Source organism: Aspergillus luchuensis, chromosome 5 (assembly GCF_016861625.1).
Source record: "Aspergillus luchuensis IFO 4308 DNA, chromosome 5, nearly complete sequence".
Lineage (NCBI taxonomy): Eukaryota > Fungi > Ascomycota > Eurotiomycetes > Eurotiales > Aspergillaceae > Aspergillus > Aspergillus luchuensis.
Window position 1 is genome coordinate 3,909,074 of NC_054853.1, and position 27,784 is coordinate 3,936,857.

The window sequence follows — 27,784 nt, forward strand, 5'->3', positions numbered from 1 at the left end:
AGCCAAGGATCCGTGACCATATGAGAATTAACCAACCCGAGATACCCATAGATCACCGTTCAGTGGCATTCAATAGCCAATTTCAGTCCGGGAAATAGCCCAACCACAAATTCATGTACATGCCATCTCTACAGCATCGAAACAACCAAACCAGCCCACTCTCTTGTTCACATACGTCCTGGCCCTCTCCATCGCCTCCTCCGCCTCCTTCTCGAGTCTCACCATATTCCCTGCCATAAAAATATCATGCGGTGCATCATTCACCTCACAAAACTCAATATCATTCCGCAACGCCCTCATCTCCTCCACAAACGCCACCTGATTTTCAAAGAATACCTCCTCCGTCCCCGCCTGCAGGAAAATCGGCATTTCCAAAGTCCTAAACCCATTCCCAAGGGGACTCAGAAAACGATGTCCCCTCTTCCAACCCATAGGCGTCACCCGCCTGATACCCCACTCCAGCAAATCCCCAAAAGATAATCAACCCATCGACGCGGATGCTGATCAACCTTCCGCGCCCCATTCTCTGTTCAATCCAACCACGGACTCCATAACAACGCAGCCGCAGGCAATGGTAACGCCTCCGTCCCATTTTTCTTCTCCTCGACCAAATATCTAATCATGGAGAGGACAAGATTCCCGCCCGCCAAATCACCGGACAGGATTATATTCTGAGGCTCTAAACCCAGATTCTCGAGAATATACACACAAGCCGTGATCCCATCTTTCAGGGCAGCAGGAAACGAGGCATTTTCTTCCATGGAGAGGCGATACTGCGGCAGCATGACGTGAATATTTCATCACATCGCTGAGTATACTAGGGCTCCAGCCGTTCATGTTGAGGCGGACACCGCCGACGACGTACGCGCCGCCGTGGAAGTGAAGGACTACTCGAGCTGGTTTGGAAGAGGGGAGGGCAGGGTGCCTTACTGCGCCGATAGGGACGGGACGGATGGATGAAACGCTGGTGAGGATGCTGCTGCGGAAGTAATGGAGTGCTAGTTGGTCGGACGTGGCGGTGTCTGGTGGGCTGACGATTATGAAGCGGTCGCCTTCACAGCCTGGGGTAAGGGTTTTGGGGACGCGGTATTCAATTGCTGTTAGGTAGTTCAACCCTAGGGAGTAGAGCCTCACACCGATGACTAGGTCCATGCTTCATGGGGCCGCGTGAAGCGGGTGAGGTAGTGGATGAGGGTGCCGAGACTACGGATGAGAAGAGTGGTGAGGGCGAAGGTGGTGTAGAGATTCGCTTGGAATGATGGCATAGTTGGTGATAATGGGTGCCTCGAGTTGATACTAAAACCAGAAGCTTCTTGTTGCGTTTATGAATTCTTTCGCTACTTGTTACGCTACTGAAGCGAGCAATTGCAAGAAGGATCGAGCCCAACAGGTTAACACACATGATCAAGGATGATCAGAGCACTGGCTCTGGCGCCAATTTCAACTACTACTGGTATGCAGCAGGAAAGCGCCTTGCTTATATTGCAATAACCCCCGCATCTAATCGGCCAATACGGAGTAACAACATTGATTTCGAGCTACTACTACATCTTTGATACCTTGATAAGGAGGGCGATGGGTGATCAAATAGGCGCTGATAAAGTATGACTCAGACAAATCAAGGATGGATCTTGTCTCCTATTACCGGGCAACCCGGATAAAACTCCTCAGCCTCTGGCTTCTCAGAGAATCGCGCCTCTGCAGGCTTGAATGATGCTGCATTGCACCCAGCACTGCCGGTTCTCCAAGGTACCCAGATGAAGGGGACAATTGGTTCTCGGTATTTCCCAGAGCAGGTCTTTTAGATTCGCTCCAGAGCTTCCGGATTGACATACGGTTGCCTAAGCGCTGGAGTCGACGACTTCCTCGGTCGGTCAGGTTAGAAAGCACATTCTCCAGGGAAGAGTCTGCTGGGGCAAAATCTGGATCGCGACGTTCGAAAGGGACGCGATTGAAAGTATCGTAGACTACCTCTGGAAAGGCGATGTGGCGTCTGTTTCCGCGGGAGATTTGCTTGCCATCGCTGAGGCTAGAAGTCCGTGGAGGAGGCATAACCGGCAGCCCATTTCCAGGGTACCTAGGCTCGTCTGACTTATCATGAGCATAATAGATGCATCTCTGATTGAATGCGCTGAAATTTGCGGCTAGCGTCACTGCGCAGAGTGGCAAGAATGCTAGTCGCATAGGCTCAGTTGATATTGTCTCACCGGAGACCTTCTCCGGCTGAGGCGGCGAAGCACTGGCACAGAGAGCCCATAAATCGGAATACAGACGGCAGACAACAAATATATGCCCGCTAACCAGATCGAACTCATCAGATCGTGGTTTATCATGATCGGACAAGGTGTATGCAGGATCAACGCAAATCACAAGTGATCCTTCGTGGATGGGCTGCGTCTCATCCAACCCTAAACGTATGTCCTTGTATGCTTGCAATCGTCCAGGACTGCCTTTCCCTTTGTGACAGACGGAGCTCTGCAATAGCACCCGGCTCGGATAAGGTTTCACGGAGGTTCGCCAGTCTGGCAGAGTGTATTTCCTCACGGTACCCAATTGTTGCCATGTCTGTGGCCTATCACGAGTGGGCCAGTCATGCTTGATACAGTTAGCCTATCCCCTCACGATCTATTCGGTAACTACCAGACACTCACAAGGATAATGGTCTCCTGATCAGACTGCGACTGGTTGGTTTCTGTGCCAGATACTCCATCTGCCAATGCAGCGGTAGCGTCACAGCCATCAGCGATGCAAGAATATGCATCTTCCGGCATCTCACTATCATCAGCTGCTTGGTCACTGCACGTTTCCTTTGTACCCCAGCTGCTTGTGCTTCCAGAGAAACTCGATGTTCTTGAAGGCCGGATAGGGCACCAGACGGGAGGCCGGTGATAGTATACGGCATGGCGGCGCTTTTCGGTCACCGAGTCATGGATATACTCTGCATCAGGTGCATCAAACTCATAGGCGGATTCATCTGAAATGTCATGAGTTGAGAAGGGTACTAGAAAGGCGTTTCTTTCATCTTTGAGTCGATCCCTGCTGAGAAGGGAGTCGACGCTAAGCATGTTGTACATAGCCATCTACCTTGTAAGTATGCAAGCAAGCACTATGTAGCCAGATACAGAGAGTCAATGCTACGAGCTGGATCATCTGCCGAAACATCCTAACTACAGGTGGTCGCATCGCGACTGCCTCCAGAAGGAGAACTGACAAGGAAGGCACGTATGGCCGTACCTGAGCAGACCACGGCATCAGTGCCCCAACTCCAAGCATATACGAAAGTGCATCAAAGATCTTCTCCAACCGGGCATACATAGTAGAGTGAGGGGAATCAGGGATTAGAAATCAACAGATGAACATCCGAACACCTCGGCTCGCGATGCTGACTCATCCAGAACAGGGGGGTCTACGGCCTTAACTAGACAAACTAGACACTCTACGTGATACCTTCATCTTTGGTTTTTAGATCACATCACATTTAGCTTTCTTTCATCATCTTTATCAATTTCAACCATGGCTGTGCCGCGTATAAACGTCTACTTAGACGTAGTCAGTCCTTTCGGCTATATCGCCTTCACTGTACTAAAGGTGCGCATATTCATCTACTTTTTACTATAGCTCACATCATCACCGCAATATTCTAACGTCTAGAAGAACTCTCCCGTTTTTGCCAAATGCAACATCACGTATATCCCTATTTTCCTGGGTGGTATCATGCAAGCATGCGGGAATACTGCTCCTATGAAGATCAAGAGTACGTATTCCTTCAACTACCAAAACATGTCCACAACAACTTCTAATCAAGGTTAATAGATAAGGATAAATGGAGTGAAAAAGAGCGTCGCCGTTGGTCTCGCTATTTCAACGTTCCAATTGTCCAGACAGCCCCCGAAGGCTTCCCGCCACGGACGCTGAGCACCCAGCGTGCGCTCTGTGCAATTTCCCAGAAACACCCGGACAAGCTTGTACCAGCCTTCGAGGCGCTCTATCACTTGTTCTGGGTAGAGGGTAATGCGAACATTGCGCAGCCTGAATGCTTCGGTCCGGTGCTTGAAGGGGTACTCGGAAAGGACGTGGCACAGTCGGTGTTGGCCGATGTATGCGACCTGTATTGCACATACTTATGTTGAGCTTTTGCTAACTCGGTATTTAGATGGAACATGGAGACATCAAGGCAGCCTTGATAGCCAACACTGATCGAGCATTTAAATCAGGCGCATTTGGCATACCTTGGTTTGAGTGCACCAACGACAAAGGCGAAACTGACACGTTCTGGGGAGTGGACCATCTAGGACAGGTTGCGGAATTCTTGGGACTGGATATCAAGTTGGACAAGGGGTTTAGAGCTTGTTTGTGAGTGCAAGACTACTGCTTATCCAGCTCCAGATTTCGCTTTAATCAGAGGCAAACTTCACGTATGCATGGATGTCCCAACATCATATATCATTTTATCCATCCCACCCGATTCTAGCAATCCCTAGTCATACCTTCTTCCCCCTCCCCATATTATTCATACTCATATGCCTCTCTTGCAAGAACTGAATAATCTTTTCTTTCTCCAAATTCTCAATACACCGAATCTCATCTGCATCCGCCGGCTCAACGACACCATCTACACCCAGCCAGGATATTCAATCAGCATAACAGTAAACCAAACACACATACAAATGAAATAGAATGTTGAGCACATACCCTCCCCGTTCCCATTATTCTCCTCACCACCACCCCCACCCATCAACGACCTTACATGTTCCCACGTACTATTCAAGAAATCCCCCGGGGCCGGTGCCGACGCCACCCCATCGAACATATTTTTCATCTCCTTGACACCCGATTGCGCCATATCATTAAGTGAGTTCTGGGGGGTCATCATCGAGTTCCCGTTCGAGCTGTCGGTCGTAGACGCGGGCTCTTTATACCCCATTTCTTGGGCGGTTTCGCGGGCGGTGTCGTCGACGGTTTTCATTGTGATGATACTATGAGTAGATATATATTATTAAGTAGAGAAAGGAGATGACCTATCAAGAAAAGAAAATATATGGAAAGAAGAGATTTTATGTTTAGTAAAAGTGGTATTATCTTGCTGGAATGAATGAATGATTGATTGATTGGAGGGTTTAGTTAAGTAGTTTATCTTATGTGGCCGATGACATCAAGTTAGTTCGGGTGGATCATGATATCATCGTTGTCAGCCTTGTGGAGCCTCGGGGCTTTCGGGTGTGGCAGGTTGGTGCTGGCGGGCGGCCTTGGTTGGGGGGCCCTTCGGGGAGGGTATCTAGGGGCAGTAGGACTGGTTCAGCCTTATAGGGTGGTTGGAGTTAAAGATAGTGTGTTTCGAAGGATGGGCGTTGTTTTTCTTGTTTTGTGGCTTGATAATAGTAGGGCCGTGTGGTAGTCTAGGGGTGTTATCATTACAACTGTTTAGTTTGTGTACTCTTGACTGCGACGTGATTAACGCATCAATTTTATGTGAATATTCCCTGATATATGATTTAGTTTCATCTCAATGCTGGAAAGAGAGCCTCTGATTTTTACTGAAATAAGAAATGGCAGTAATGTATATAATAATATATGATTGCGAAAGCTTCTTTCACAACAAACAGATTTCATAATAGCGTATTCTGCAAGTGCGCACGGTAATAAAAGTCCTTCAGCAATCATCCGTCATAAAGGGTGTCTGAAGTAGCTGTTCTGCTGATAAACGTTCGCGAGGGTCTATTTGCAACATAAGTAGAAGGAACGAGGCGAGGCTCTCCGCATTCTTAGCACCAAAATTCTCAGGTAACCGTTCGCGTAGGTATTCTGCGAAGTCCCCGTCCTGGTTGTTCGAACCGAGTCGTTTCTCAATGAGAATACCGTGGTCATTGTCTATCTCCTCTCGTGTGATGCCGAACGTGTCCAGAGGGAACAGTGGCTCATTCGTCGCTAGTGCGAATATCTTTACTGATATCAGAAGGAACGTATATTTCAAGAGAGGAATTGGCGTTGACATACCAAACATCCCAATGCCCAGATGTCCAGCGTAGTATCAATTGAAGTATCCCGGGTCTTCCTAAACAGCTCAGGTGCGCGCAAGCCCAAAGGTGTCACTGGTTTTTCATCACAGTATTGAACATATTGAGCTAGTGTAAGCCTCAGTGAAGCTGTCCAGACAAAATTCGATACAGACATGCGTATCTTACCTCCGCCAAAATCCCCAATCCTGACCTCCAGTGTTGGGAAATGTGCATCACTCAACTGGCCTCTTCGCTTTTGGCTAGGCACCAGATACTCAGGAGCGCTGTCATCTACAGTAACTCCTCCCAACCACTTCACGGGACTGAACTCAGGAGGCTGTAATAACGCCTCCATGTCTGTACCCCCAGCCATTGAAAACAGGATATTTGCCGGTTGAAGATCTGCATTAAGCCCATTTAGAAAGCTGCATACACAACCTGATACATTGACTAACCACAGTGTACAATGCCTGACTGATGTAGGAAGTCAAGTCCCAGCAAAAGCTGACGAGAAATAGCCCGTATGTAGCTGACTTCACGCGGACTTCCACTGACCGTCAATGCTGCCCCGTCAGATATCGTCGTAGGGAAAACAAGGCACAAGTGAGTTCCGTTCGGTCCTTTGGTGTAGAAATGATCGAGTAGTTCAACTATTTGTTTCTTTCCAGGATGATCTATATTGGAATCTGAGAGGGTAAGAAGGATTGAAAGCTCCCTGTTGTTGTCTTGGGATGCTTCTGCTTTTAGTATTTTCAGTACCACTTGTTGTGAATTTCTGTTCAGATGTTAGCAACACATTTCTAATCCAATATCAGGATATGCGTTTTGCAGTAGAGTAGCTCACTTTAGTTGGTCCTTTGCAAGCCACACCGTCGAGTATTGGCCATATGCTATCTTCCCAATAACTTCGTATCTATGGAGGAGCACATCGTGAAGATGCACAGGATGGTATCCCCCTTGACGATATTCTTCAAAAGGCTCTACCACATCGTAGATTCTTTCGAAGCGGCGCATTCTCTATAGTACCCAGAAAGTATGTATAGCGATAGACAGGCCCCAGGAGAACAGTCGGTTGTCGAGTAGAAGGATGTAATCATTAGTTTGTGCCATCGATCTCATAGTATATCGGATCCGAATAAGAGGTCTTAGCCATACTGCAATGAAGATAGTAGAAACAAGACTCCCACGTGGATGTCTGAGGCATCTACACCCCACGCCAGATCTTATATATTACCCGATTTGTCCTAGCGTGTCCCTCCACCCCCCTCCGAATCTTTACTCCGGCTTCAACTTCAACATCCAATCCCACTACCTCCACATCATTCTTTCCGTCTTTCTTTTCCCTTACATATTATTTATAGACTTAGACTTAGACATACCCTACCTACAACCACACTCATATATACCGAAAACACAAAACAAAATGCCCCCCATCCCCATAACAATCCTAACCGGCTTCCTGGGCAGCGGCAAAACGACCCTCCTTCTAAACCTCATCCCGCAACTCCCCCCAACCTACCGCCTCGCACTCCTCAAAAACGAATTTGGCGATGTAGCAATTGACTCCCAGCTCGCATCCACCTCCTCAATCAGCGGCGTGCGCGAACTGCTCAACGGCTGCATCTGCTGCAACCTCGTCGGTCAGCTCAGCGACGCGCTCTTCCAGCTCCTCGACGAAGTGAAGCCCGACCGCATCGTCATCGAGACATCCGGGTCCGCATTCCCTGCGACCCTAGCAATGGAAGTCAATCGGCTTGCGCGCGAACACCCGGGCACATTCAGCTTGGATGGAGTGATTAGCGTGATTGATGTGGAGAATTGGGAGGGGTATGAGGATACGAGTTATACGGCGAAACTGCAGGCGCGGTATACGGATCTGATTGTGTTTAACAAGTGGGAGGCGGCCGGAGAGATGAAGTTTGAGATCTGTTTGGATCGGGTGGGTGATTTGGAGGTTGAGACGCCGTGGGTGAAGAGTGAGAAGGGACGGGTGGATAAGGATGTGTTGTTGGGAATTGATGGGGCGTTGTTTGGGGAGGAGGGGGTGGATGGGGTGGATGGGCATGGACATAGCCATGGAGATGGGGAGGGGCATAAGCATGAACATGGACATCAGTCCGAGGTGGAGGTGCTGTCGGTTACGTTGAAGGCGAAGGAGGATGGGGCTGTGGTGGATACCAAGGCATTGGTGGAGAAGCTGTTGCGCGCGGCGAACAAGGAAGAGGTGTATCGGATCAAGGGCGTCATGCGGTGCTCGACTGCTGCGCCGCCGGCTGCGTCGGAGGAAGAGGAAGAGCAGCAGAAGGCGGGCCAATCGGTGGCTGTGGATGCGGATGGCCCGGCAGCAAGACACTATATCCTGAACTGGGCCTTTGGGCGCTGGACGTTCACGCCGTCTGATGTGGTGGCCGAGACGGCCGATCCTGCGGTGGCGGCTAGAATTACTTTCATCCTGGCCCGGTATGAGTCGGGCAAGTGGAAGAAGAGGCTGGAGGCGGGTGGCCTGGTTCAGGTCGCGGAGGGAAGTACTAGTGAGGGGGCGGAGTTGGTGGTTGAGAGACTGGTCTAGATGGGTATGTTTTAGACATGTTGTTGCTTTCTGCCAAACCTAGAATTGGGCATGATGCAGGAGCTGGCTCTGCATCGGATGACCTGTAAATTGCGGGGATGGGCTATGTATACATGATTCTATGATGACAGTGTGGGGTGATATAGATCAGGATAGACTAGAGGTAGACATGACTCTGTCTGCAATGAAGATAGGGGAAACCCATTAAAAAATATAGGCATAGATGGCCACATATAGACACTTCAGTAATCTGCACACTGTATTTCGACCCGAAATCTACTCTAAAAGCACACAAACACATTTATTAACAAAGCAGGTCAACGAGCGACCTACTAAGTAGAGCAACATATAGGTACCAAACACAGAAGCCAAAAAACGATATCAAACAATAGTAAATCTAGTACTCGAGGAGCGCAGAAGCCCCGGCTTCGCTGGAGATGTAAATCACCTCGTGGTTGTCCGAAAAGCCGTTGAAGCGGGTCGCGCTACACTTGGTGTAGGCTCCCATCTCCTCGAAGTAAAGCCAATCTCCAACTTCCAGCAGAGCTGGCAGCTCAATGCGCTTGGAGATAACGTCAATGCCGTCACAGGTCGGCCCCCAGATGGAGTACGTGACACCCCCCGAAGTCGCAGCATAAGGGGAGTTCGCGGCCGATGCGCAGGTCAGGACCTGAGCCACGGGGTGCTGGTGGTCAAAAATGATGTTGGAGAAATTTCCATACACCCCGTCGTTGAGATACAGCATATAGGCGTCATTGGTCGGGTCCTCCGGGTCGCGCACCTCACGGCGAGCGATGATGTTGGCTGCCAGAGTGAACGCATTGGCAACATAGTAGCGACCCGGTTCGGCAATGACCCGGATGCTAGGCGGAAAGTAGGTGTCCAACGCCTCGCTCAGAACGCCGGCGAATTTCTCGAACGTGTCCTGGGAGAAACCTCCGCCGACATCCAAAGTGTGCAGTTCATGGCCAATCTCTGCGGCTTGGTCGAACACGAGGCGCGCGTCCTGCACGGCCTTCAAGAAAGCCTTAGGATCCTCAGCGCCCGATCCGACGTGAAAGCTCACGCCAACAACCTTGAGCTCGAGCTGGTGCGCCAATTCAAGGAGCTGGCGAGCAACGTCCAGGGAAGCTCCGAATTTCATGCTGAATTGGCACAAACTGTTCGAGTCATCCGTAAGGATGCGCAGATAAAGCTCAGCGTCCGGATAGTTGGCCTTGATCTTGTACAGCTCATCGGCGTTGTCGAAAGTCATCTGCTTGACGCCCACCTGGGCCGCGTAGCGCAGATAGGACTTGGTCTTGCAGGGCTGCGCGTAGATGATGCGGCTCGGGTCGATGCCGGTGTCAAGGGCCATGTCGATCTCCGCCTTGGACGCACAATCAAAACCGTTTCCGAGTTTAGCCATGAGGCGAAGGATCTCCGGGTCCGGGTTGCACTTGACCGCTATTGACTCCATGTTAGCCGCTGTCACAAAATCCTCAATTGAGCATCCAGTCCTTACCGTAGAAAGGCCGAACACGGCTCAAGTTCATTTTCCAGCGCAGATGCTGGCGGTAGATCTCCCCCATATCTGCCACGTAAAACGCGTCCTCCTCTCCCGGCGCGCAGCTGTCCACATTGACCTCGGCTGCGCGCTTCTTCAGGATGTCCAAGACTAGTTCCTTGGCAGCCAACCTGGATTGCGATATGTCGTCCCCTCCATGATTGCTGAATTGACCATGATCCCAATTGAGATTATGGTCTTGTTTCTCCTGGTAGTATTTAGGAGTGCATACTTCAGCAGGTACACAAGCAGTCGGTGCCATAACCATGCGCGCTGCGACGGAGCACGGAATAGGTCTTTGAAAAAAAAGTAAAGTAATAAAAAAAAGTTGAGTGTCTTTAACGCGACTGCGTGTTAGGGAGGGCGAAAAGATTCGCAACCGAAGTTGACTGGACCAAGCCTCCTAGACCCTTCCTCCTTGAGAGGAAGAACCTTCAGAGAAGTCCTATGCGGCAGCTCAAGAAAAGAGGGGATGAGCGGCGTGGGCGTCAGGAGGTTAAAAGGAGGAGCACCGAACGGAAACACGGGAGTCGACACCAGCAGGAGGGGGAATGTTGTTAAGAGTGTCGCGGGGACGTCTCGGAGATACAATGTGACGAAGAACGAAACGCGAGGCTACGAGAGCCGTGGTGAGCTTGGAGCCTTTGGAACTGGTGGATTCCAAAGGCCTAGAAAATGCGCCGTGGAAAGATTGAGTGAAAGATTGGGAGAGGGGAAAAAAAACAAGGTTTTTTCCCAATAAGAAGAAATCTGACGCGACCAGCCACTGATCAGCAAGCTTGTATGACAGCTCCAACGAGAATTGAATGGGGTTGCGAGATTTAATTTCTGGGTCCGGGGGGAGGGAGGGGGGAAGGGCAGGAGGTGAGAGGTGCGTGCAGAGTTTTAACGACTTGGACGCGGAGGTTAGGGCAAAGGGCACGGCGTCAGGCAGACACCCGGGGGGGATGGGAACGATCTCGATGAGTCGATAATACGAGGAAGGCCGAGCGCTGCAGGTAACCCAGCAAGGAACGAGAGAACAGATGAAGACTTACCACAATGGCTCGATGTGCACGGGGGAAGGCAACAAAGGGACGATGCAGACGAAGTCGAAGAGAGAAAAAGCAGCGACAGAATGGAGGATGAGAGAGTGGTTCTCGTGGGGGGGGAGATTACGGCATCTCCCGAATCACCGTGCCCCTCTCCCGTCACCGCTCGGTATTGGTCATGTATAGTATGTATAGTATGTATCTTACCTCCGTCTCTACTTTGCTCTTCCATCATTATTTCCCTCACTCTCAACGTACCCCGGAGTGGATCTCTGCCCTTCACACAGTATGGTTACTTTTTCTCTCTTCCCGCCAGTAATGGTTGACGTGGTCTCAATCTTGCTGCCTGTCTCCTGTCCCATGGGAACCTGGCAGATCCCCTTGATCGTTGATTCGGCCTGATGCCCTCCCGATTTTCCCTCAACTTTCCAATAGATCAGTCCCTGAAGATCCGTCGTCTGAATCCTGGACCTACGGACAGTTTACTAGTGTACCAGACAATTTGAGTCACTTTTTCTCTCGAACCACATGCCTCTGCTTATCACCAGAGGACGGCTGCTTCCCAGCACCTGCCCCCTCGGGATGCGTCATCCGTACTATCTAGATCGATGAGTGCTACGCCGTACTTCCCGCGCGACTGGCAAGGAAGGCAGATTAGTGGTCCCTCGGTTCTGAAGAAAGAGGACCGGGCAAGTTCATCCCGCGAGCTAGAATTTGAACCGGCTATACCAGGTCGTACATGGGTAGTATAGGCCCGGAACAGACTGTTCCTGGTTTCGCCACTTAAGCCTGTTTCTTGGAAAGTGCGGCATGACGCGCTGCCGTCCGTCTTTCTGATGCCCGTCTTATTAGCCGCCTGTCCATTGGCTCACAAAGCTTGACCGCCGTCTCTCATCGGTCGGCAGTATTCTATTCGCTCCACCCGGGCGGTGATTGACCCTGATCTACAGTCATGTGGCACGTGATGGATATCCTATTTGCACCACCCATCAAGATCAATGTTAGGTCCTGGATCATCCAAACGATAATAATAGGTATTGCTTTTCAAACAGAATTGTATTGTCTTCATCTCTTATAATGCTATGTAGCCTGAGTCATGAGCGGCAAACCAACCACTATTCTACTTACTAAGTGATCCGTTCGTCCTACTGTACTAAATATATCTCAGCTGGAGACACGGATCATGGGATACGACCAGCAATCTTACGGCATCATGTGATAGGGCACTGCCTACTACTTACTAGTAGCATCGTATGGGCCATGACATATTGACTGAATCTCACCGACTGCTGATTTTAGTGAATTGATGGATGCAAAAAGCAGAAATCAAAGCTATTGATAGGCTTGATATACCTCAAGCATCAGGCTTTAAGAGGAGACATTGTCACTATTACCACTACTGTACTATCACGAAAAGCCCAACAATGAACAATCACCAACTCCAAGACCAAACTTCACCAAGCCACTTAAAGACGACATAACCACATAACTCATGTACTCATACATTCATATTCATAGCAGCCACCAGAAGCGCTGCAAGTCAATCCAACCCAATGGTTCAAATAATCTCAGATAAACAACCCGAACGGAACCAGCCGTTCAGCCCCAACATGCACCCAAACAATCAACGCCTAACCCCAATCAAAGGCCACCGCACCTTGCTCGGATCCGTCTCAATCTTTCCGCGCTCACGAGTCGGACCAGCCAACTGACCACTACTACTAACACTTCCAGGGTTGAGGCTAGTACTACTTTTCGAGGCCATCGTCGTCGTTGTCGAACAAACACCACCACACTTGGCCGACCATGCATTCATATTCGCTGGACGCTTGCCCTTGTCTTTGTTTCGGGATTGTTCCGCACCAGGACGGATAGTAAGTTCGTTCAGAGGATCCTGCTTGAACTCCTGTCTCTTCCAGCTGTTTGACGACTGGTCAAATGTCAGTGCCTGTGCAGGGTCGAACATCAGGGGGACCAGATCTTGGTGTTTGCGGTGCTGTGCATTTGAACGCCTAAGCCCTCCACTCACCGCGGGATTTGCCTTGTTGGCATTCAAGTTGAATTTGCGTTGTGACGGTAGGGACATTTCCGTAGGGGGCTAGTTAAAGATGGGTGTGGTTATGATTATTTTGTGTATAGTTGTTCAGTTGGTTGGGAAGGATGTAGGAGATAGGTAGGTAGTCGACGGAGGGTATAGTAGGAGGGTGGGGGAAGGGAGTATGGAGGGAGAAAATGTGATATGATCGTTGAACGGTGGGATTTGAAACAAGTGCCAATATTGCATGGGTTGTAAGATGCTAACACGAGGTGGGGGCTGGAAGGTTTCCAACTGTTTATATGTTGTGAAGCCAGAGATATTGGATATAAGCTGAGGCTCGGTGGGAGTTCTCCTTATGTCAAAACAAAGAGTAGGCTTACGGTCAATGTTTCAGTTTGTTGCGGCTGCTTCTTTTGTCTAAACCGGGGTCTGCTGCATGGGGACGGCATTCTTGGACCGAGCAGGAAAAAAGAACTCGAGGAACAGGGACCGGGCGAGAATGTTATATACGAGTGTATGATATTCTATCGTCGTCACGACGATGACCGTGGACAGGTGAAGAACTCCCAGTTATCAATGAAAGGAAGTGAGTTTCAGTTAGACAGCGTCACCTGATCCGCAATCTGGAAACACTACCATGTATATCGGCAATCCTCTGCTGTGAGATATAAATTCCTTTATTCTCAGCAACTTTTGTCCTTCCCGGACATGAAAGGACTGTTCTGGCCGTACTATGCTGGAGGGGATACAATGACGGTGTTTACGGCAATACCATGGACAATTGGCTACCTTCGCCACAAGTTCCATGAACACCAAATTAAAGTAATTATCAATCATAAAAAAGCTATATAATACAAGTATTGTAAAACGGATATCAGTGATGTAGAAAGGGGAACAAACGCTAGGAACATGTAGAATCTGACAGGGGTATAATAACGAGGAAACAATAGCCTTTCTTCTCAGTTTGCATTCACAACCACAAGACCCATCTGACACCTGAAAGAACACCCCGAAAAACGCCTCGCAAGATCTTGAAAGCCATCACAATTAGCCATACCCACCAGAGCATACCAACTAATGCCCATTCGAGCATCACAAACCCAGTGCGCCGTACCCAGCGCAGCCGGCGATGACGCCTCCTGACCCCTTTGTCGAGTGTATCGCTCAGCTGTTTAACAGCAAGCGTACTAGTGGTGTTGAGCTGAATGCTCAAGTCCTCCGCATCCTGTGTGGCTGCCTGAACACGCGGGGAAATCGTCTCATTGACGATGTCCTCGAGTTTGTTCAGTTGTGATCTTAAAGGAGATGAGACCGAGCCAGAGAAATTGTCTATGGATTGTTGGAACGAGCGATGTGTTTTCTCGAAGCTTCTGAGCAGGCCCTGTGCGGCTACATCGTACTCATAAAGCCGACTTACTTGAGGTACGGATGCTTCCGTACCAAATGTGCGCCGAAGGAAGTCTGGTGGTGGCTGCCGCACACATTCTGCTCGGCGGGTGATCTCTCGAGCTTTAATTCCCGAAGAAAGAAGAAGGGCTCGGGTGCGCTCAATCTCGCGCTTCCCCGGAACACCAACAACAAGGGAGCTAGATAAGCTGCGGTTAGAGATACTCCAGCTTCTTGACTCAGTTGCCAGTCTTGGGCGTTTTTCCTGGGACGATGAAGTAGTGTCTGCTCTCGCTTGAGCAAGACCCGTGACAGGAGGCCTTGTCAAACTGAAGGGAACACCGACATCCCTGATGTTACGCTTTTTGAATTGTTCTGGCACAGTATGAATATCAGGGCCAAATCGTAGTTTCTCATGACGGTTTGCTGGCGTATGGAGAGATGTAGAAAACCCACCCACTTCTCTCTGTGAGTCCGTCGTGTCGATGTCAGCACCAGCCTTCGAAGGACTGCCGTAGACAGGCGGTTGATGTTCTTCTAATCGATCATGCCGAGGCGTGGAGACAAAGGGAGACATAGGAGGCACATTGGTCTTCGAACTGATCTTCTCAAGGTTCCTGCGTGAAGTTCGATTGGCATCGTCGGAGAACGTAGGAAACCGGCGCAAGAGAGACTTGGCGCCAGACATTCTATCACCTCTAGCTTCTTCGGGATCATCAGGAGGATTGGAAACAGAACTATCCGTGCTTGAAACGGAAGATCTCCGTGACTGGGCGACGGTATCCTTTTTAAGTATTAGATCCCCTACTTTTGACATTTCGTTGCCCACTTTCTCTGCGATCTTCCCAGGGCCTTTGAATATTCCACGCAGCTTGGATTCGCCCTGTACTGCGTCTTTGCGGTTTTGTGAGTTGAATTTTGATGGGTCTTCCTGAAATACTGAAGAGATTCGATCGGGAAGCGGGCTTGGTTCCAGCCTTCCACCTTGGGGAATACCCTCGGGATGCCCAGTTGAAGTATCCTTGCGCAAAGCCGCCGACTCCAGGGAGCTATCATCTGCAATATCCTTTGCCCGAATGTTGCTCTTACTCCGCTCATGTCGAGCACCAATAGCACGCGAGAAGCGGCCCTTTGTAGGCGACGGCGAACGGCTTGCCGGTGGGGATAGGTTGGATGCGATACTTGGAAACATGCCGACCTGCGCATGGAGCTCGGGAGACCTGCTTTCTGCAGTTGATAAGGTTGTCAAGGGGTCGTAGCGGTCATCAACACTTGGAATAGAGGATATAGAACTTCGCTTTCCCTCTGACCGGGCCCAAGTAGGAGATCTTCCGGTCACATAACGAGGAAAAGTGTCATGGGTTGGCGTCAGTCTGGTATCCATGGCGGTGTCATATTCTGAGAGCGCCTCAGAGGCTCGAAGTCGTGAGGCGCCGGGCAGTGGGGACATATCCCTCTCAGAGGACAACGTATTATCCATTGGCGATTCCCGGTACTGACGTCCCTCAGCACTAGAGATGCTCGAAGAGCTACTTGATAATAGGCCGAGTTTATGCCTCTTAGAGCCTGTCATTTTCCTTGATGCTTCGGTTCCATGTCCACTACGGCCAGAGCCGTGGAACCTGTGCCGACGCCGTCCACGCCCGACTCTATTGAATTCTGTCGCCAAAACCGAGCGCGAATCAGACAAGGAGGTACGAGAAGTGGGGTGTTCTGAGTCTAGCGATTGCCGGTTATTCTGTAGCTGCTCCGGTGGCTCAATGGGCGTCTGATCATCATCAGGAGTAATGAGGATCGAAGGATCTGGGTAGAGATGATTCCCGTCTCTATCAACGATCTTACCCTTATTGTGCCTTTCCTCAACCCATGCGGCATCGAAAAGGAACTCTGCTGGGTCAATGACCCAGTCTGACCGTGGCCTGCGTGCTTTGACACTGCTAGCGCGGCTAGCACGTCTCAGACTTGAAGGAGGAGAGACGGCAAGATGATCAGGTTCGTCTACCTCTGCACGCGGCGTAGCATCTTTACAATTATGAAACGATGGAAGCCGCAGACATTCAAGGGGACCGTGCGGCTGCTGGCTGTATTCAGCCTGCACCGAATCAACCCACTGATGTACCTTCTCCGTATCGTACCACCCCGCTGCCTCCGTGTCTATTGCACATCGCTCACGAAATCTCACTTTGCGATTGCGGATACACTGAAGAGGATTGTAGACCCGGTGTGATGCAAAGCCACTGCTATGCACAGATGTGGAATCGGCATTTTGATCGTCAATCGGTTGCAGAGGAGGAAGGGAAGGAAGTAGTCGGAGATATTCCGAAAATAGCTCAAAATGGCGACGAGCTTTCTCGGCTCGAGCAAGTGTGCTCTCTGAGAAGCCCTGCGGCAAGGGTTCCGATCCAGCGGAATGTGGAAGTAGACTTGCCACTGAAGATGGCGCATGAGTCGACGGTCCGCCCAGGTGACTGGAGTCGACTATTCTGGTATGATCTTCACCCGGTGCTTGTGTGACCCTCTGGCCATGTTGAGAGCCGCCATGCCCTAGGTCGGTTACTGGAACCGATGCATGTCTACCAGTGTATGGAGCGGATGTTTGCCCACCTGCCAGAGCCCATCTACCTCCCGAAAGACGAGTTGAAGCAGAGCGACCCAGGCTGTTCCTTTTCCTCGACTCGCTCAAATTCAAGGCAAGATTCACAATCTGGAGCGAATCCCTATCAAGACCTATGGTGTCCTGATTGTCCGCCTGCTTGGTATGCGACTCCTGGGAAGCCGCATCCTGCTCCAGATTCGATGAAGCAGAAGTCTCCTCCGCTGCTGTGGGTTCCGTATGCTCCGTATGATTGGTATGCTCCGTCTGCTCTCCTTGGGATACCTTCTGCTCTTTATGCCGAATCCAAGGGAATCGTGATCGCTTCTTCGGAACTACCAATTCAGGTTCGGGTGCTTCACGCTTCTCCTTGCGGCTGGATTCTGAGCGGCGAGGGAGGTATTGGCTTGCACGCAAGCTCTTCGACCTGGGTAGAAAAGACGAATCGACTAGGAAGCCGCCGGAGCTGGCCGTTCGGCGTTGGGCCCGGCCTCCTTTATCGCCATCCCGAGAGCTGCTACCGAGAGTGCTGCCCTCTAGCTCCCCGCTCGCTCGTCCCTCGTTCATGTGCGCACCCGTTTGTCGGTCGGAGTTATCATTAGATGTATGGTAGCGTGTGTGGTACTCGGGCTGTGTCTCATCGGTCTCGGGCATAGGAGGTGTAGGTGGATAGGATTCATTGGTCTTCGGCGACATCAAAGCTATGGTGACGAAGTGGTCCGTCCCGCGGGATAGGAAAGGGGGCAACGTCCACGAGGAAAGGCCGACATGGAGATATGCGAGAAATCGCTAGAATTCAGTCATGGCTCCTGAAGGAAAAACAACCATCTAGGAAAACTAATCTGGACACCCCCTCGTCCTCGTTGTCCAGATGTTAGTCTGACGATCGCTACTTCATCAGTAGGCAGCAGGTGCATCATGCGCCGCGGCCCACGTGGAACTGCAAACACAGCAAACAACCCCATTTAATATTAAGCATTCCCCAGACTTGATTATCGACTTTATCAGATAGCTGACAAGATGCTCCACTCCACACGTACATGGTGCAGCAGTGGGATTCTTTTAGAAAAAGCGCTTAAAGCTCCCAGCTAGTATACAATATACAAAGGAAAATATCTAGCATTGACTCTAACAACGCAGGCGGACAACTAGAGGTACAAGTCCTGTAGATAGGAGGCATGAGGTACAAGAAAGCTAAAATGATGTCGGGAGAATTATGTCTCTACTCAACCCTCAAACATTGTAAACGCGCCTCGGTTTCGATCACCTGTAGATAGAATATGTCAGTTCGATATCATTTAGACAGACAGGAACTTTTAGGGGGAATCCTTACCTCCAGAGCTTGCTTAACTTCCAACACTCTACGAACATCCACAAGCCAGTCCTTGCTCAGAATCTTGGCCCATCCCGAAAGACTGTTCATTTCACGAGCTGCAGCATCGAGGTTACCTTCTTCCAGAAGGCTCTCGGTCCGGTACAGCACACTCTCAACATCGTCGCTACCGGCAACAGCATCCTTCTTGAACATGACCTTGCTCAGAACAACGCTGGCAGCGTGACTAGCGATACCTGCATCCTCGGGCAGAAGGCTGGCCTTGCGCACCTCATCAGCGACACGACGGAAGCGCTCAATGATCTGAGAGGTCGAAGGGATTCCACGCTGGTAAGCAGCAGGGTTGATAGAAGAGATGGCAGCCTCAACAACGGGGTCCTCAGCGGCCAATTCCTTCACGGCGACAAGCTCGCGGACGAAGGGGCGAGGAACGGCAGAGCGATCAACAACGGAACGCACGGCATCAACAGCCACCTGGAGTTGTTGGGTCCTGAGGTTGCTGTCAATGACCTCTCTCCAGCCAGAGGTAAGCTTCTCCAGCTCGCTGACGTTGGCGGTGAGTTCGTTCAGCTTGCTGAGACGGCCTTCACGTTCTCGCTCCACGAGCTCCTTGACTTCGTGCAGGTACTTGCGGTTAAGCTCAATGGCTTGCTCAACCAGCTCGTTCTTGAGGCGCTGTTCGGCCACCTCCTGAGCCCTCTGCAATTCGGTTCTGATCTTCTCCTGGTAGGCATGGGCCAACTTTTCGCGCTCAGCCTCAAACTCCTCGCGGTACTGGGCGGCATCGGCCGCACGCATTTCGTCAAAACGGCGGATGAGCTCGCGAGCAGACTCATCGAAAGTAGCATGGGCCTGCTGAATCTCTTCCTGAGCGGCACGACGGGCCTCCTCACGAACAGCGATGATCTTCTCTCCCACCTTCTGGAGTTCCTCCTTGGCCTTGGCCACGGGTTGAGAGTACTTGCCGGAGTTCTCATCAGCGCTGATGACGGTAATCATGTCGTTGAACGTCTTCACCAGCTCCTGGACGATCGCTTCATCTCCCTCGTTGACCTGAGCAAACTCGAGAGGGGTAACAGCAGGAATGGCCGGTTGTCTGGGTTCCTCCTTCTCAGCAACCTTGGCGGCCTTCTCCTCCTTGGCCTTCACAACAGCTGTGGTCTTGTCCTCGGGCTTAGCGGCGGCGGGCTTGGTTTGCGCTTCGGAGCTCTTCGGAGCCGGAGTGGCACTCATATGAGGGCCCTTCTGGGAAACATCTGCTCCCGACGTCTCCTCCTCGGCGACCTTCGAGGTAAGTCCGCTCTTGCTTGGGATGGTGATCTTGTTTCCTTCATCCCTTGGGGTCGGGTTGAGGCGGTTCTGGTTTCTCAAAGTGTTGGGGAATCGACGATAGAAGTCACGCTCTTCGAAGTAAAGGACACTCTCCTCACCATAGGGAATGTATTCGGTAAAGAAATCGTGGAAGTTATCGAATTTCAAAGCCAGGAAAACGCCGCCACCGTATGCGAATCCGGAGGTAAGCAGCAGGTAGAGAAGGAATCTGCGGAAGCGTCCACCCTTAGGAGCTGGGGTAGGAGGAGTAGAGGGAGGGAGAGTGGACTCTGTCGTACATCAGCACTGGGGAAGCTTGCGACTCAACTGATCAGAGCATTCGTACCTTGTCCGGTGGGTGATGGCTTAGGGACGGTCTCTGGGGGAACAGCAGACTCAGAAGACGGAGTAGCGGGCGTAGGAGCAGCGGTGGTAGGGGGCTTAATATCGGCGAAGAACCTCTGCAGAAAATTGAGACGAGATTAGTTAGGATGTTTATGACTCGACTGCGGATGCCGTCACCGTACCTGACCTGAAAGCCGGCTGCTTGCTCCGGCTCTGGACAGCCATTGCGAGGCGGTCCGCTGACGAGCGGAGGACAGCAGCAACTGTCGTCCCGGTGCAACAGAAGAGCGCAGCATCATGGGCCGCACTACCATGGAGATGAGCGCTGGGAGCTGGCTTAGTTGAGGGGTTGGTGTTGATGGGAGTGAAAACGCGGACCGGAATTGGGATAGGTGCTTTTACGATCCGCTCCGATCCTGCACCGCCAAAGAGTGGCTCAGCTCGGGTCACTTCGCACCGCCCGCGCCGGCTGTCCGGATAGACCGAGCTAGCTGTCTTATCCAATGCTGCAGGACATTATCTTGCCCACAAATTAGCTTTGTATCAGTAGCAATAATTAATTGTTCTATCTTATTATCTGATCTTTGCATCTACGAGGTTCACCATGCTTCAAACACCTACTATGTGTATGCCACTGGAATTAGTAGATGGCTAGTTCAGATCCGATGACTGAAGGTGAAGTATTATATAGGCATAGCATACTGAGAGTCCCAGCAAGAACACAAAGAAAAGAAAAAGTAAGAAAGTAACATGAATTCAACCCATTCAGAAGGATACAGACGCCAGGAACGAGGAAGCAGAGACACAGAGAACAACGCGGAATAAAGAAATCATAGGTCCATCCCTCTGGCATAATGTCTAGACAGTCAAATCCAACCGTGCCAGTACAGTATTAAGCTCTCCCTCCACATCCAATGACGGTATTCGAAATCTTCGTCTTGTCAGACCAGTGTGCAGTGAGAAAGACTGATGATGACTGGATCGATCATCATGTTCAAATCCGTAGGGATGATTGAATCCCCTGGGAAGCAAGAGACACCTATACGACGCCGGTCGGCCAAAGTTGCAGTAATCACGGCACCATTAGAAAGCCATAAAACAGTCTTGTTCAAAGTCGCTGACGGGTTGCACACTGTTGCCCAGCGTGCCGGTTCACAGTCAAGCTAGAAGACAAACGTCTCCTGCATCTAACAATAGCCCATGCGAAAGGAGGAAAGGAAAAGAAAGGTGGCTTGGATCGAGGACTCGACACACAACAGTTAGTTAGTATACGCCACTTGGAAAGCCTAGCAGTTGCAGGAACCGGCACCTTGGGTACCGGGTGCTTCTGGCCGCAGATCGACACCAGGACGGGGAGTTGTGCGCAAGTTTCGAGGACCTGCCTGGTCAAGAGGGAGCTTCTTCGCGATTGCTGTGAATAGTTCCTTAACATTCGAGGAGGTCTTTGCAGATGTCTCGAAGAACAGAAGACCAGCTTCACGTGCATAGGCTTCGGCGTCAGCCGTAGGAATGGCCCTCTTGTCCGGGCTCTCCGTCACGAGATCGAGCTTGTTTCCTGCAAGGGCGATGACAATATTCTCGTTTGCCTGACGCTGTAATTCCTTCACCCATGACTTGGCCTTGTCCAGCGACGACTGCTCAACGTTACGATTAATTAGTTACCATAGGAATGGAGGAGGTCGAGCCGGGAATCATACAGCCTGAGTGATATCGTACACAACGACCGCGCAGTTGGCGTTCCTGTAATACATGGGAGCCAGAGACTTGTATCTCTCCTGGCCGGCTGTATCCCATATCTCGAACTTGACTGTCGTACTTTCGTCCAGGGAGATGGTTTGTGTGAGGAAGGCGGCGCCAATGGTCGACTCGCGGTAATCATCGAATTGATCCTATGCAGTGTTAGCCCCAGTAAGTCATCCGGAAAATCGTTCCCTTGTAGAAAAAATTTCCGGAAATATGGACGACTTATCCCACCTTGACGAATCTCAGTACTAGCGAACTCTGTGGAGCAAGATAGTCAGCGACCGCTATTTAGAACCCCGAAAATTACAAAATCCCAACCTTTCCGACTGCGGACTCTCCTAGAAAGGGCGAACGAAAACAACATGTCAGTACTTTTGACGCATACTATAGTGGGGCCAATAACAGGGGGAAAACCAACCCAGCAATACAAGCTTGAACTGAGCGAACCTGGCCCCGGGACGGGCGCCTGCTGCGGCTCTGGAGGCCATAGTCGATATGGTCGAAAGAACAACTTTAACGAGAATAAGTCAAGAGAGAATAGCGCCCACGATATAAGCAGAAAAGGGGGGGAGCTGGATGAGGTGGATAGATCGAGATGAAGGGAGGAAACAAGTATTGGAGGCGGACTCGGGATGCTGGGAGGTTTGATGGCGGCCTGTCGGTGGTAGATGACGAAGGGATTCAGCCACACCTGGCCCAAGCCGACTGGCCGCTCTGCGGGGCGGTGTGGCGGCCCTGGCCGATTCCGTCCGCGCCAGCCTTGCTTATCACCACCAGCACATGCTGGCACAACGAGGTGCTGTGAGGTACCTCCGTTTCTCTTGCTCCCGAGCCTCCCTGGAGATCATCCCGGGGTTCCCTGAAATTACGTCTCTGCCTGTTGTTCATTCGTGCCTCTCACCTTCCGTTCCCTTTCCCTTTCCCCCCATTCCTCTTGCGCAATATGCGCTGAATTTTTCTAACACACTCTTTCACCCTCCCCTGATCTATACTTCTTTTTTAGTATCTCTCCCTTCTTCTGAGCTTCTTCATCCCACGTAGTGGATAGTCGCCCAACAATGGCTGCTTCCGTTCTTCCATTTCGCGATATCAATTTGCACGCTGCCTCCTCTCATTATGCCTTCACTTCACCCTCATCCCCTAATGCCCCGACACTTGTTGTCGAGCGTCCGACCGGCGACTTGCGGCTCAGTAACGGCACCCTCTCCGGAGCCAAGCGCATCTCCAGTATTGCAGGCATTCTGGGTATTATCAAACTGAAGCTCGGTGAGTCCATGTCAATATACTCTCCTGTCCGTCTGTAGTACACACCATACTAACATGATTAGATAAATACATTATAGTTATCACCAAGGCCCTGCCCGTGGGGCGCCTACGCGGCCACATGGTCTATAAGGTTGCGGCGACCGAGTTCTTGCCTCTGCGTGAGCGCTCTCTGCACGACTATGATGAAGACACCTATCTGGCACTGTTGAAGGAGCTGCTTCGTACGGGACCTATGTACTTTTCCTACGCTCTGGATATCACCAATAGCTTCCAACGTCAGTCTCAAACCGACCCCAACCTTCCTATGTGGAAACGAGCCGATGATCGATTTTTCTGGAACCGTTTCATTCAGTCCGACTTGATTGACTTCAGTCTGGGAGAACATGATGTTACCGGGGTGCGCTACGGACCACAACCTGGAGTTGACCCGTATATTCTGCCTGTTATGTTCGGAATGCTTCGCATCACGCCCGCAAAAGTCAAGTCCACTTCTTTCACATTTGCTCTTATAACCAGGAGATCTAGGTACCGCGGTGGGACAAGGTATTTCTCCCGCGGTATCGATGATCAAGGCCACGTGTCCAACTACAATGAGACTGAGCAGATTGTTATACTCAATGATGCGACGGGAGGTCTATCTGGGTTCTCTGGAGGCCAGTCCTTAGCAAAGGACAAACTGGGTGGCTCAGCGCAGGACCTTCAGGTCATGGCGTTCGTACAGACCAGAGGAAGTGTACCCGTATACTGGGCCGAAGTCAACAACCTGAAGTACACACCGAAGCTGCAGGTCCGTGGGGTTGAAACTGCCGTCGATGCTGCTCGTAAGCATTTCGCTGAGCAGATCCGTGTCTATGGCGAGAACTACCTGGTCAACCTTGTGAACCAGAAAGGCAGGGAAGAGCGTGTGAAGACTGCCTACGAACAGCTCGTTCGCATCCTCGTGTCGTCCTCTACCGATAGCACCGAAGCGGATGAAATAACGTCGGAGAAGGTGCACGCGGTGGAGCCCGGGCTCAGGCAGAAAGAGTTGGACCGACTCCACTACGTATATTTCGACTTTCACAATGAGACAAAGGGTCTCAAGTGGCATCGTGCGGAGTTGCTGCTGGAACGGCTAATGGACGGTCTAACACGAGGCGGTTATTTCCGTGGAGTAGAAAATCCGGGTGCTCCTGGTGGTCAGTTGGATACACGCTCCGCGCAGTCTAGCGTCGTCCGGACGAACTGCATGGACTGTCTGGATCGTACAAATGTCGTTCAGAGTATGCTGGGACGTTGGGCTATAACACGTCAGCTCGTTGACGCCGGAGTTTTACAGCCTGGAGAAGCAGCGAATGATGACCGCGACTTCGAAAACCTATTCCGTAACATCTGGGCAGACAATGCTGATGTTGTGTCTAAGGCCTATTCCGGTACTGGAGCGTTGAAGACCGATTTCACCCGGACTGGCGAGCGCACTCGCGCTGGTATGCTGCAAGACTTGAACAACTCCATCACACGATATGTACGGAACAACTTCATGGACGGTCCTCGACAAGATGGGTTCGATGTCTTCCTGGGCACCTATCTTCCCCCGAACTCCACCCTTGGGAACATTCAGCTCTTCCTGGATCGTCGACCACTCATCATCCAGTCTGTTCCGTATATCTTTGCTGCTGGAGTCTTCTTGATCACGGTAGCTGCCTTCACGAGACGCTTGCCCGACTCCACCGTGTGGCCTCTGCGCTTATTTGTTCTTTTCTGGTTCATCGTCAGCGCCTGGTGTGCACGTTTTATCCTTGCTCACGGAATGCTCTATGTAAGACTTGTTGTCCTCCTTGTTATGCCCACATACTGACCCCACGAAACAGGTAAACTGGCCGAAATTGAACACACCTACAGCTGGCTCTGAGGGGTATCAAGATGCGCTCATAAAGGCTCGGTCTGATCCTATAGTCGGCCAATTACTCCCTGCGAGGAGGCACCAGAGAGGGTACAGCAATGCCCGGCTGGTGTTTCTCGAGGAGGGCAAAACGAGGATCGAGTAATCTGTCCCACCGTACTTTTCATCCACCTCTTCAACAAAACTAAGCATGTTACATGATCACTACGTGTTTCTGTACATTTAGTGTTGCTTGCTTGTTCACTTGACTTTAGATCCGTTTACGTTGCTTCATTCCCTCTTTTATTATTTCATATTCTGTTTCCAAGTTCTGGTCCCCGGCCTCTATTTCCTATTATTACTTTTCATAGAAGTCCGTCAACCCTAATGTGATATTCTCGCTGATGGTCGCGCCATTGGCTGTTCAAGTCTCACTCTTTGCCCACACGAATTAGAAAGCGAGTAATTTAAATAGAGTTGACTCTTCTCTAAGTATCACCTCTGGGTTACATCGTGGTCTGATATCTGCTTCCGGCTTACACATCACATGATAGAGGGGTGGCTTCTTGCTCCCAGTAGTCAGCGATAACCGGCTCATGCGCACAGTTGTGGTGATGAAAATGACAATTGACAATGACTTAACTATCGCAAATAATAGCGGGACGGCCCACAAAGAACCATACTGGTCAAGTTGATTTGCCGGATAACTGGGTCGTTTAGAAGGTAATCGGGCTTAGCGTCACTACTGCCGGCAGCTCAGCTGAACCTCCATAAGCCAATCTACTCGGAGCAGCAGGTCTCTCTCTCTTCATTGGTACCGGTGTGGTAATCGACCTGCAACCCCTCAGTCTCGAACAAGGCACGTGAGCGGGTTCTTACTCGACCCTCATGAGGGGCATTCGACCATTTTCTCCTTTCTATAGGTCTTGTCAGTTGCGTCGACACTTCTCTTGTGCCACAGTCATGTCCCGCAATTATGAGGTACGCGCACCTCCGATCGGAGGCCGATGACTCAATGACTGGATTACCATGCTAACAGAACGCAGGCTGCGATTGCGGCCCTCAACTCGCTGCAAACCAATTTTGCGGTGGTTGAGGAATTGAGGAAGTCGGTGTCTAGGAAAGACATGAACCTACGCTCCCTTCCGGAGACCGTAGAGTGGCTTCGACGCATTGGTTACCAGGTTAGTACCACTTTCCACAGCAGATCCATAAGCCGGGAAGCCTTGTCTGTAATTACTAAGACTGGATCTTTTTCTACAGCCTTCTGACCTGAACCAAATAAATCCTATTCACGTTGCCGGTACGAAGGGCAAAGGATCGACGTCGTCCTTCATCTCTTCTATCCTGTCCCAGTATACTCCTTCTGGTTCCGCGGATGCCCCCTCGCGCAAGCTCAACAAGGTCGGACTTTACACCTCACCCCACCTGCGATTCGCCCGCGAACGTATCAAGATCGATAATACTCCACTCTCCGAAGAGAAATTCGCCAAATACTTCTTTGAGGTATGGGATAGACTCGAAGAGGCCGCGCAAAAGGCGGGCGAGGACCCAACAAGCCTACGAACCAAGCCGCAATACTTCCGGTACCTGACTTTGATGGCTTTCCACACCTACATTAGCGAGGGGGTAGACGCTGCGGTCATCGAGTGTGGTATTGGTGGAGAGTACGACTGCACAAATGTGATTGAAAAGCCAGCTGCGACTGCGATCACTAGTTTGGGCATCGACCACACTGCCATGCTCGGTAATACCATTGAAGAGATCGCTTGGCACAAAGGCGGTATCATTAAGCCTGGTACTCAAGCGTTCAGTGCGCCGCAGCCTCCAACCGCAGAGAAGGTACTATACGAGCGCGCAGCGGAGAAAGGCACTCAGCTTGAGATAGTGAGAGGCCACCCCGAGCTTACCACTACGGGAGATGTAAAACTTGGTTTGGCTGGTGATTTCCAGTATACGAATGCCGCCGTCGCCGTCGCTGCAGCTGCCGAATTTCTCAGAAAGGTCGGGGTCGAGGATGTCCCGTCGGACATCCTTTCCAAGCCCTTGCCGCCAGCATTCCGCCAAGGGTTGGAGTCTGCCCGACTGGGAGGTCGCTGCGAGACGCGACATGAGAAAGAAGTCACCTGGTACCTTGATGGAGGCCATACTTTGGAAAGTATTAGGCTCGCTGGTCAGTGGTTTGCTTCCCAGGTACAAGCCAGCTCTTCGTCTACTGCAGCCGCGAACAAGAAGCTGCGCGTTTTGATCTTCAACCAGCAGACTCGCGATAGTAATGCTCTTGCCGAGGCTTTACATGAGACCTTATCTGCAGCCTTGGGCGCGGAACAGCCGTTCACTCATGCTCTCTTTTGCACGAATGTCACCTACAAGGATGCAGGCTACCGTCCTGATCTGGTTAGTATGAACACAAATGCGGACGACGTGCAGAGACTACAAGTCCAGAAAAGCCTTGCTGAAAAGTGGCATTCAATTGATCCCCGCACCGAGGTCAAGGTGTATGGAACTATTGAAGAGGCTGTAGACTTCGCTAGGGAACTTGCGACAAGAGAGAGGGGACTTGTAGGTCAAGATGAGGCTCCTGTCATGACTTTTGTCACAGGTAGCTTGCTCCTTGTCGGAGGCTTCCTGGATGTGATTGAGACGAAGCCCGCCCAGTACAACTGAATGTACTTGCCCAATCCTTTTCTGTTTTGTCTTTCATTTTTCTGCCTCACCATGAGGTTTCAACAACAATTCTGGTGATACCCGCTAGCCAAGGCTTGT

General features: G+C 50.9%; 13 protein-coding genes across 13 annotated transcripts; 4 read left to right on the plus strand and 9 right to left on the minus strand.

Moving 5' to 3' along the window:
* Positions 1-530: 530 nt before the first annotated feature.
* Positions 531-785, minus strand: AKAW2_51266A (uncharacterized protein; the record flags this gene model as incomplete). The annotated part of the gene is made up of 1 exon (XM_041691175.1): positions 531-785. The coding sequence occupies one exon, from the start codon at positions 783-785 to the stop codon at positions 531-533; it is 255 nt and encodes an 84-aa protein (XP_041544687.1).
* An 856-nt stretch (positions 786-1,641) lies between these two features.
* Positions 1,642-3,065, minus strand: AKAW2_51267A (uncharacterized protein; the record flags this gene model as incomplete). Its single annotated transcript, XM_041691176.1, has 2 exons — positions 1,642-2,595; positions 2,652-3,065. 2 exons carry the CDS (start codon positions 3,063-3,065, stop codon positions 1,642-1,644), a joined length of 1,368 nt encoding a protein of 455 aa, XP_041544688.1.
* A 448-nt stretch (positions 3,066-3,513) lies between these two features.
* AKAW2_51268S (putative 2-hydroxychromene-2-carboxylate isomerase) lies at positions 3,514-4,357 on the plus strand (the record flags this gene model as incomplete). The annotated part of the gene is made up of 4 exons (XM_041691177.1): positions 3,514-3,588; positions 3,655-3,754; positions 3,814-4,097; positions 4,154-4,357. The coding sequence occupies 4 exons, from the start codon at positions 3,514-3,516 to the stop codon at positions 4,355-4,357; spliced, it is 663 nt and encodes a 220-aa protein (XP_041544689.1).
* A 124-nt stretch (positions 4,358-4,481) lies between these two features.
* On the minus strand, positions 4,482-4,966 carry AKAW2_51269A (uncharacterized protein; the record flags this gene model as incomplete). The annotated part of the gene is made up of 2 exons (XM_041691179.1): positions 4,482-4,612; positions 4,693-4,966. 2 exons carry the CDS (start codon positions 4,964-4,966, stop codon positions 4,482-4,484), a joined length of 405 nt encoding a protein of 134 aa, XP_041544690.1.
* A 684-nt stretch (positions 4,967-5,650) lies between these two features.
* Positions 5,651-7,010, minus strand: AKAW2_51270A (uncharacterized protein; the record flags this gene model as incomplete). The annotated part of the gene is made up of 4 exons (XM_041691180.1): positions 5,651-5,938; positions 5,995-6,398; positions 6,452-6,771; positions 6,841-7,010. 4 exons carry the CDS (start codon positions 7,008-7,010, stop codon positions 5,651-5,653), a joined length of 1,182 nt encoding a protein of 393 aa, XP_041544691.1.
* Positions 7,011-7,419: 409 nt separating this feature from the next.
* Positions 7,420-8,565, plus strand: AKAW2_51271S (uncharacterized protein; the record flags this gene model as incomplete). The annotated part of the gene is made up of 1 exon (XM_041691181.1): positions 7,420-8,565. One exon carries the CDS (start codon positions 7,420-7,422, stop codon positions 8,563-8,565), a length of 1,146 nt encoding a protein of 381 aa, XP_041544692.1.
* A 397-nt stretch (positions 8,566-8,962) lies between these two features.
* SPE1 (type III PLP-dependent enzyme) lies at positions 8,963-10,379 on the minus strand (the record flags this gene model as incomplete). The annotated part of the gene is made up of 2 exons (XM_041691182.1): positions 8,963-10,011; positions 10,070-10,379. The coding sequence occupies 2 exons, from the start codon at positions 10,377-10,379 to the stop codon at positions 8,963-8,965; spliced, it is 1,359 nt and encodes a 452-aa protein (XP_041544693.1).
* Positions 10,380-12,766: 2,387 nt separating this feature from the next.
* AKAW2_51273A (uncharacterized protein) lies at positions 12,767-13,629 on the minus strand (the record flags this gene model as incomplete). The annotated part of the gene is made up of 3 exons (XM_041691183.1): positions 12,767-13,072; positions 13,172-13,240; positions 13,561-13,629. 3 exons carry the CDS (start codon positions 13,627-13,629, stop codon positions 12,767-12,769), a joined length of 444 nt encoding a protein of 147 aa, XP_041544694.1.
* A 521-nt stretch (positions 13,630-14,150) lies between these two features.
* Positions 14,151-17,855, minus strand: AKAW2_51274A (uncharacterized protein; the record flags this gene model as incomplete). Its single annotated transcript, XM_041691184.1, has 1 exon — positions 14,151-17,855. One exon carries the CDS (start codon positions 17,853-17,855, stop codon positions 14,151-14,153), a length of 3,705 nt encoding a protein of 1,234 aa, XP_041544695.1.
* Positions 17,856-18,453: 598 nt separating this feature from the next.
* FCJ1 (MICOS complex subunit MIC60) lies at positions 18,454-20,462 on the minus strand (the record flags this gene model as incomplete). The annotated part of the gene is made up of 3 exons (XM_041691185.1): positions 18,454-20,093; positions 20,150-20,264; positions 20,331-20,462. 3 exons carry the CDS (start codon positions 20,460-20,462, stop codon positions 18,454-18,456), a joined length of 1,887 nt encoding a protein of 628 aa, XP_041544696.1.
* A 972-nt stretch (positions 20,463-21,434) lies between these two features.
* On the minus strand, positions 21,435-22,379 carry YPT52 (Rab family GTPase; the record flags this gene model as incomplete). The annotated part of the gene is made up of 5 exons (XM_041691186.1): positions 21,435-21,782; positions 21,846-22,037; positions 22,123-22,149; positions 22,210-22,229; positions 22,310-22,379. 5 exons carry the CDS (start codon positions 22,377-22,379, stop codon positions 21,435-21,437), a joined length of 657 nt encoding a protein of 218 aa, XP_041544697.1.
* A 570-nt stretch (positions 22,380-22,949) lies between these two features.
* Positions 22,950-25,184, plus strand: AKAW2_51277S (putative phosphoinositide phosphatase (Sac1); the record flags this gene model as incomplete). Its single annotated transcript, XM_041691187.1, has 3 exons — positions 22,950-23,157; positions 23,220-24,955; positions 25,008-25,184. 3 exons carry the CDS (start codon positions 22,950-22,952, stop codon positions 25,182-25,184), a joined length of 2,121 nt encoding a protein of 706 aa, XP_041544698.1.
* A 722-nt stretch (positions 25,185-25,906) lies between these two features.
* On the plus strand, positions 25,907-27,685 carry MET7 (tetrahydrofolate synthase; the record flags this gene model as incomplete). Its single annotated transcript, XM_041691188.1, has 3 exons — positions 25,907-25,999; positions 26,065-26,202; positions 26,282-27,685. 3 exons carry the CDS (start codon positions 25,907-25,909, stop codon positions 27,683-27,685), a joined length of 1,635 nt encoding a protein of 544 aa, XP_041544699.1.
* Positions 27,686-27,784: the final 99 nt, after the last annotated feature.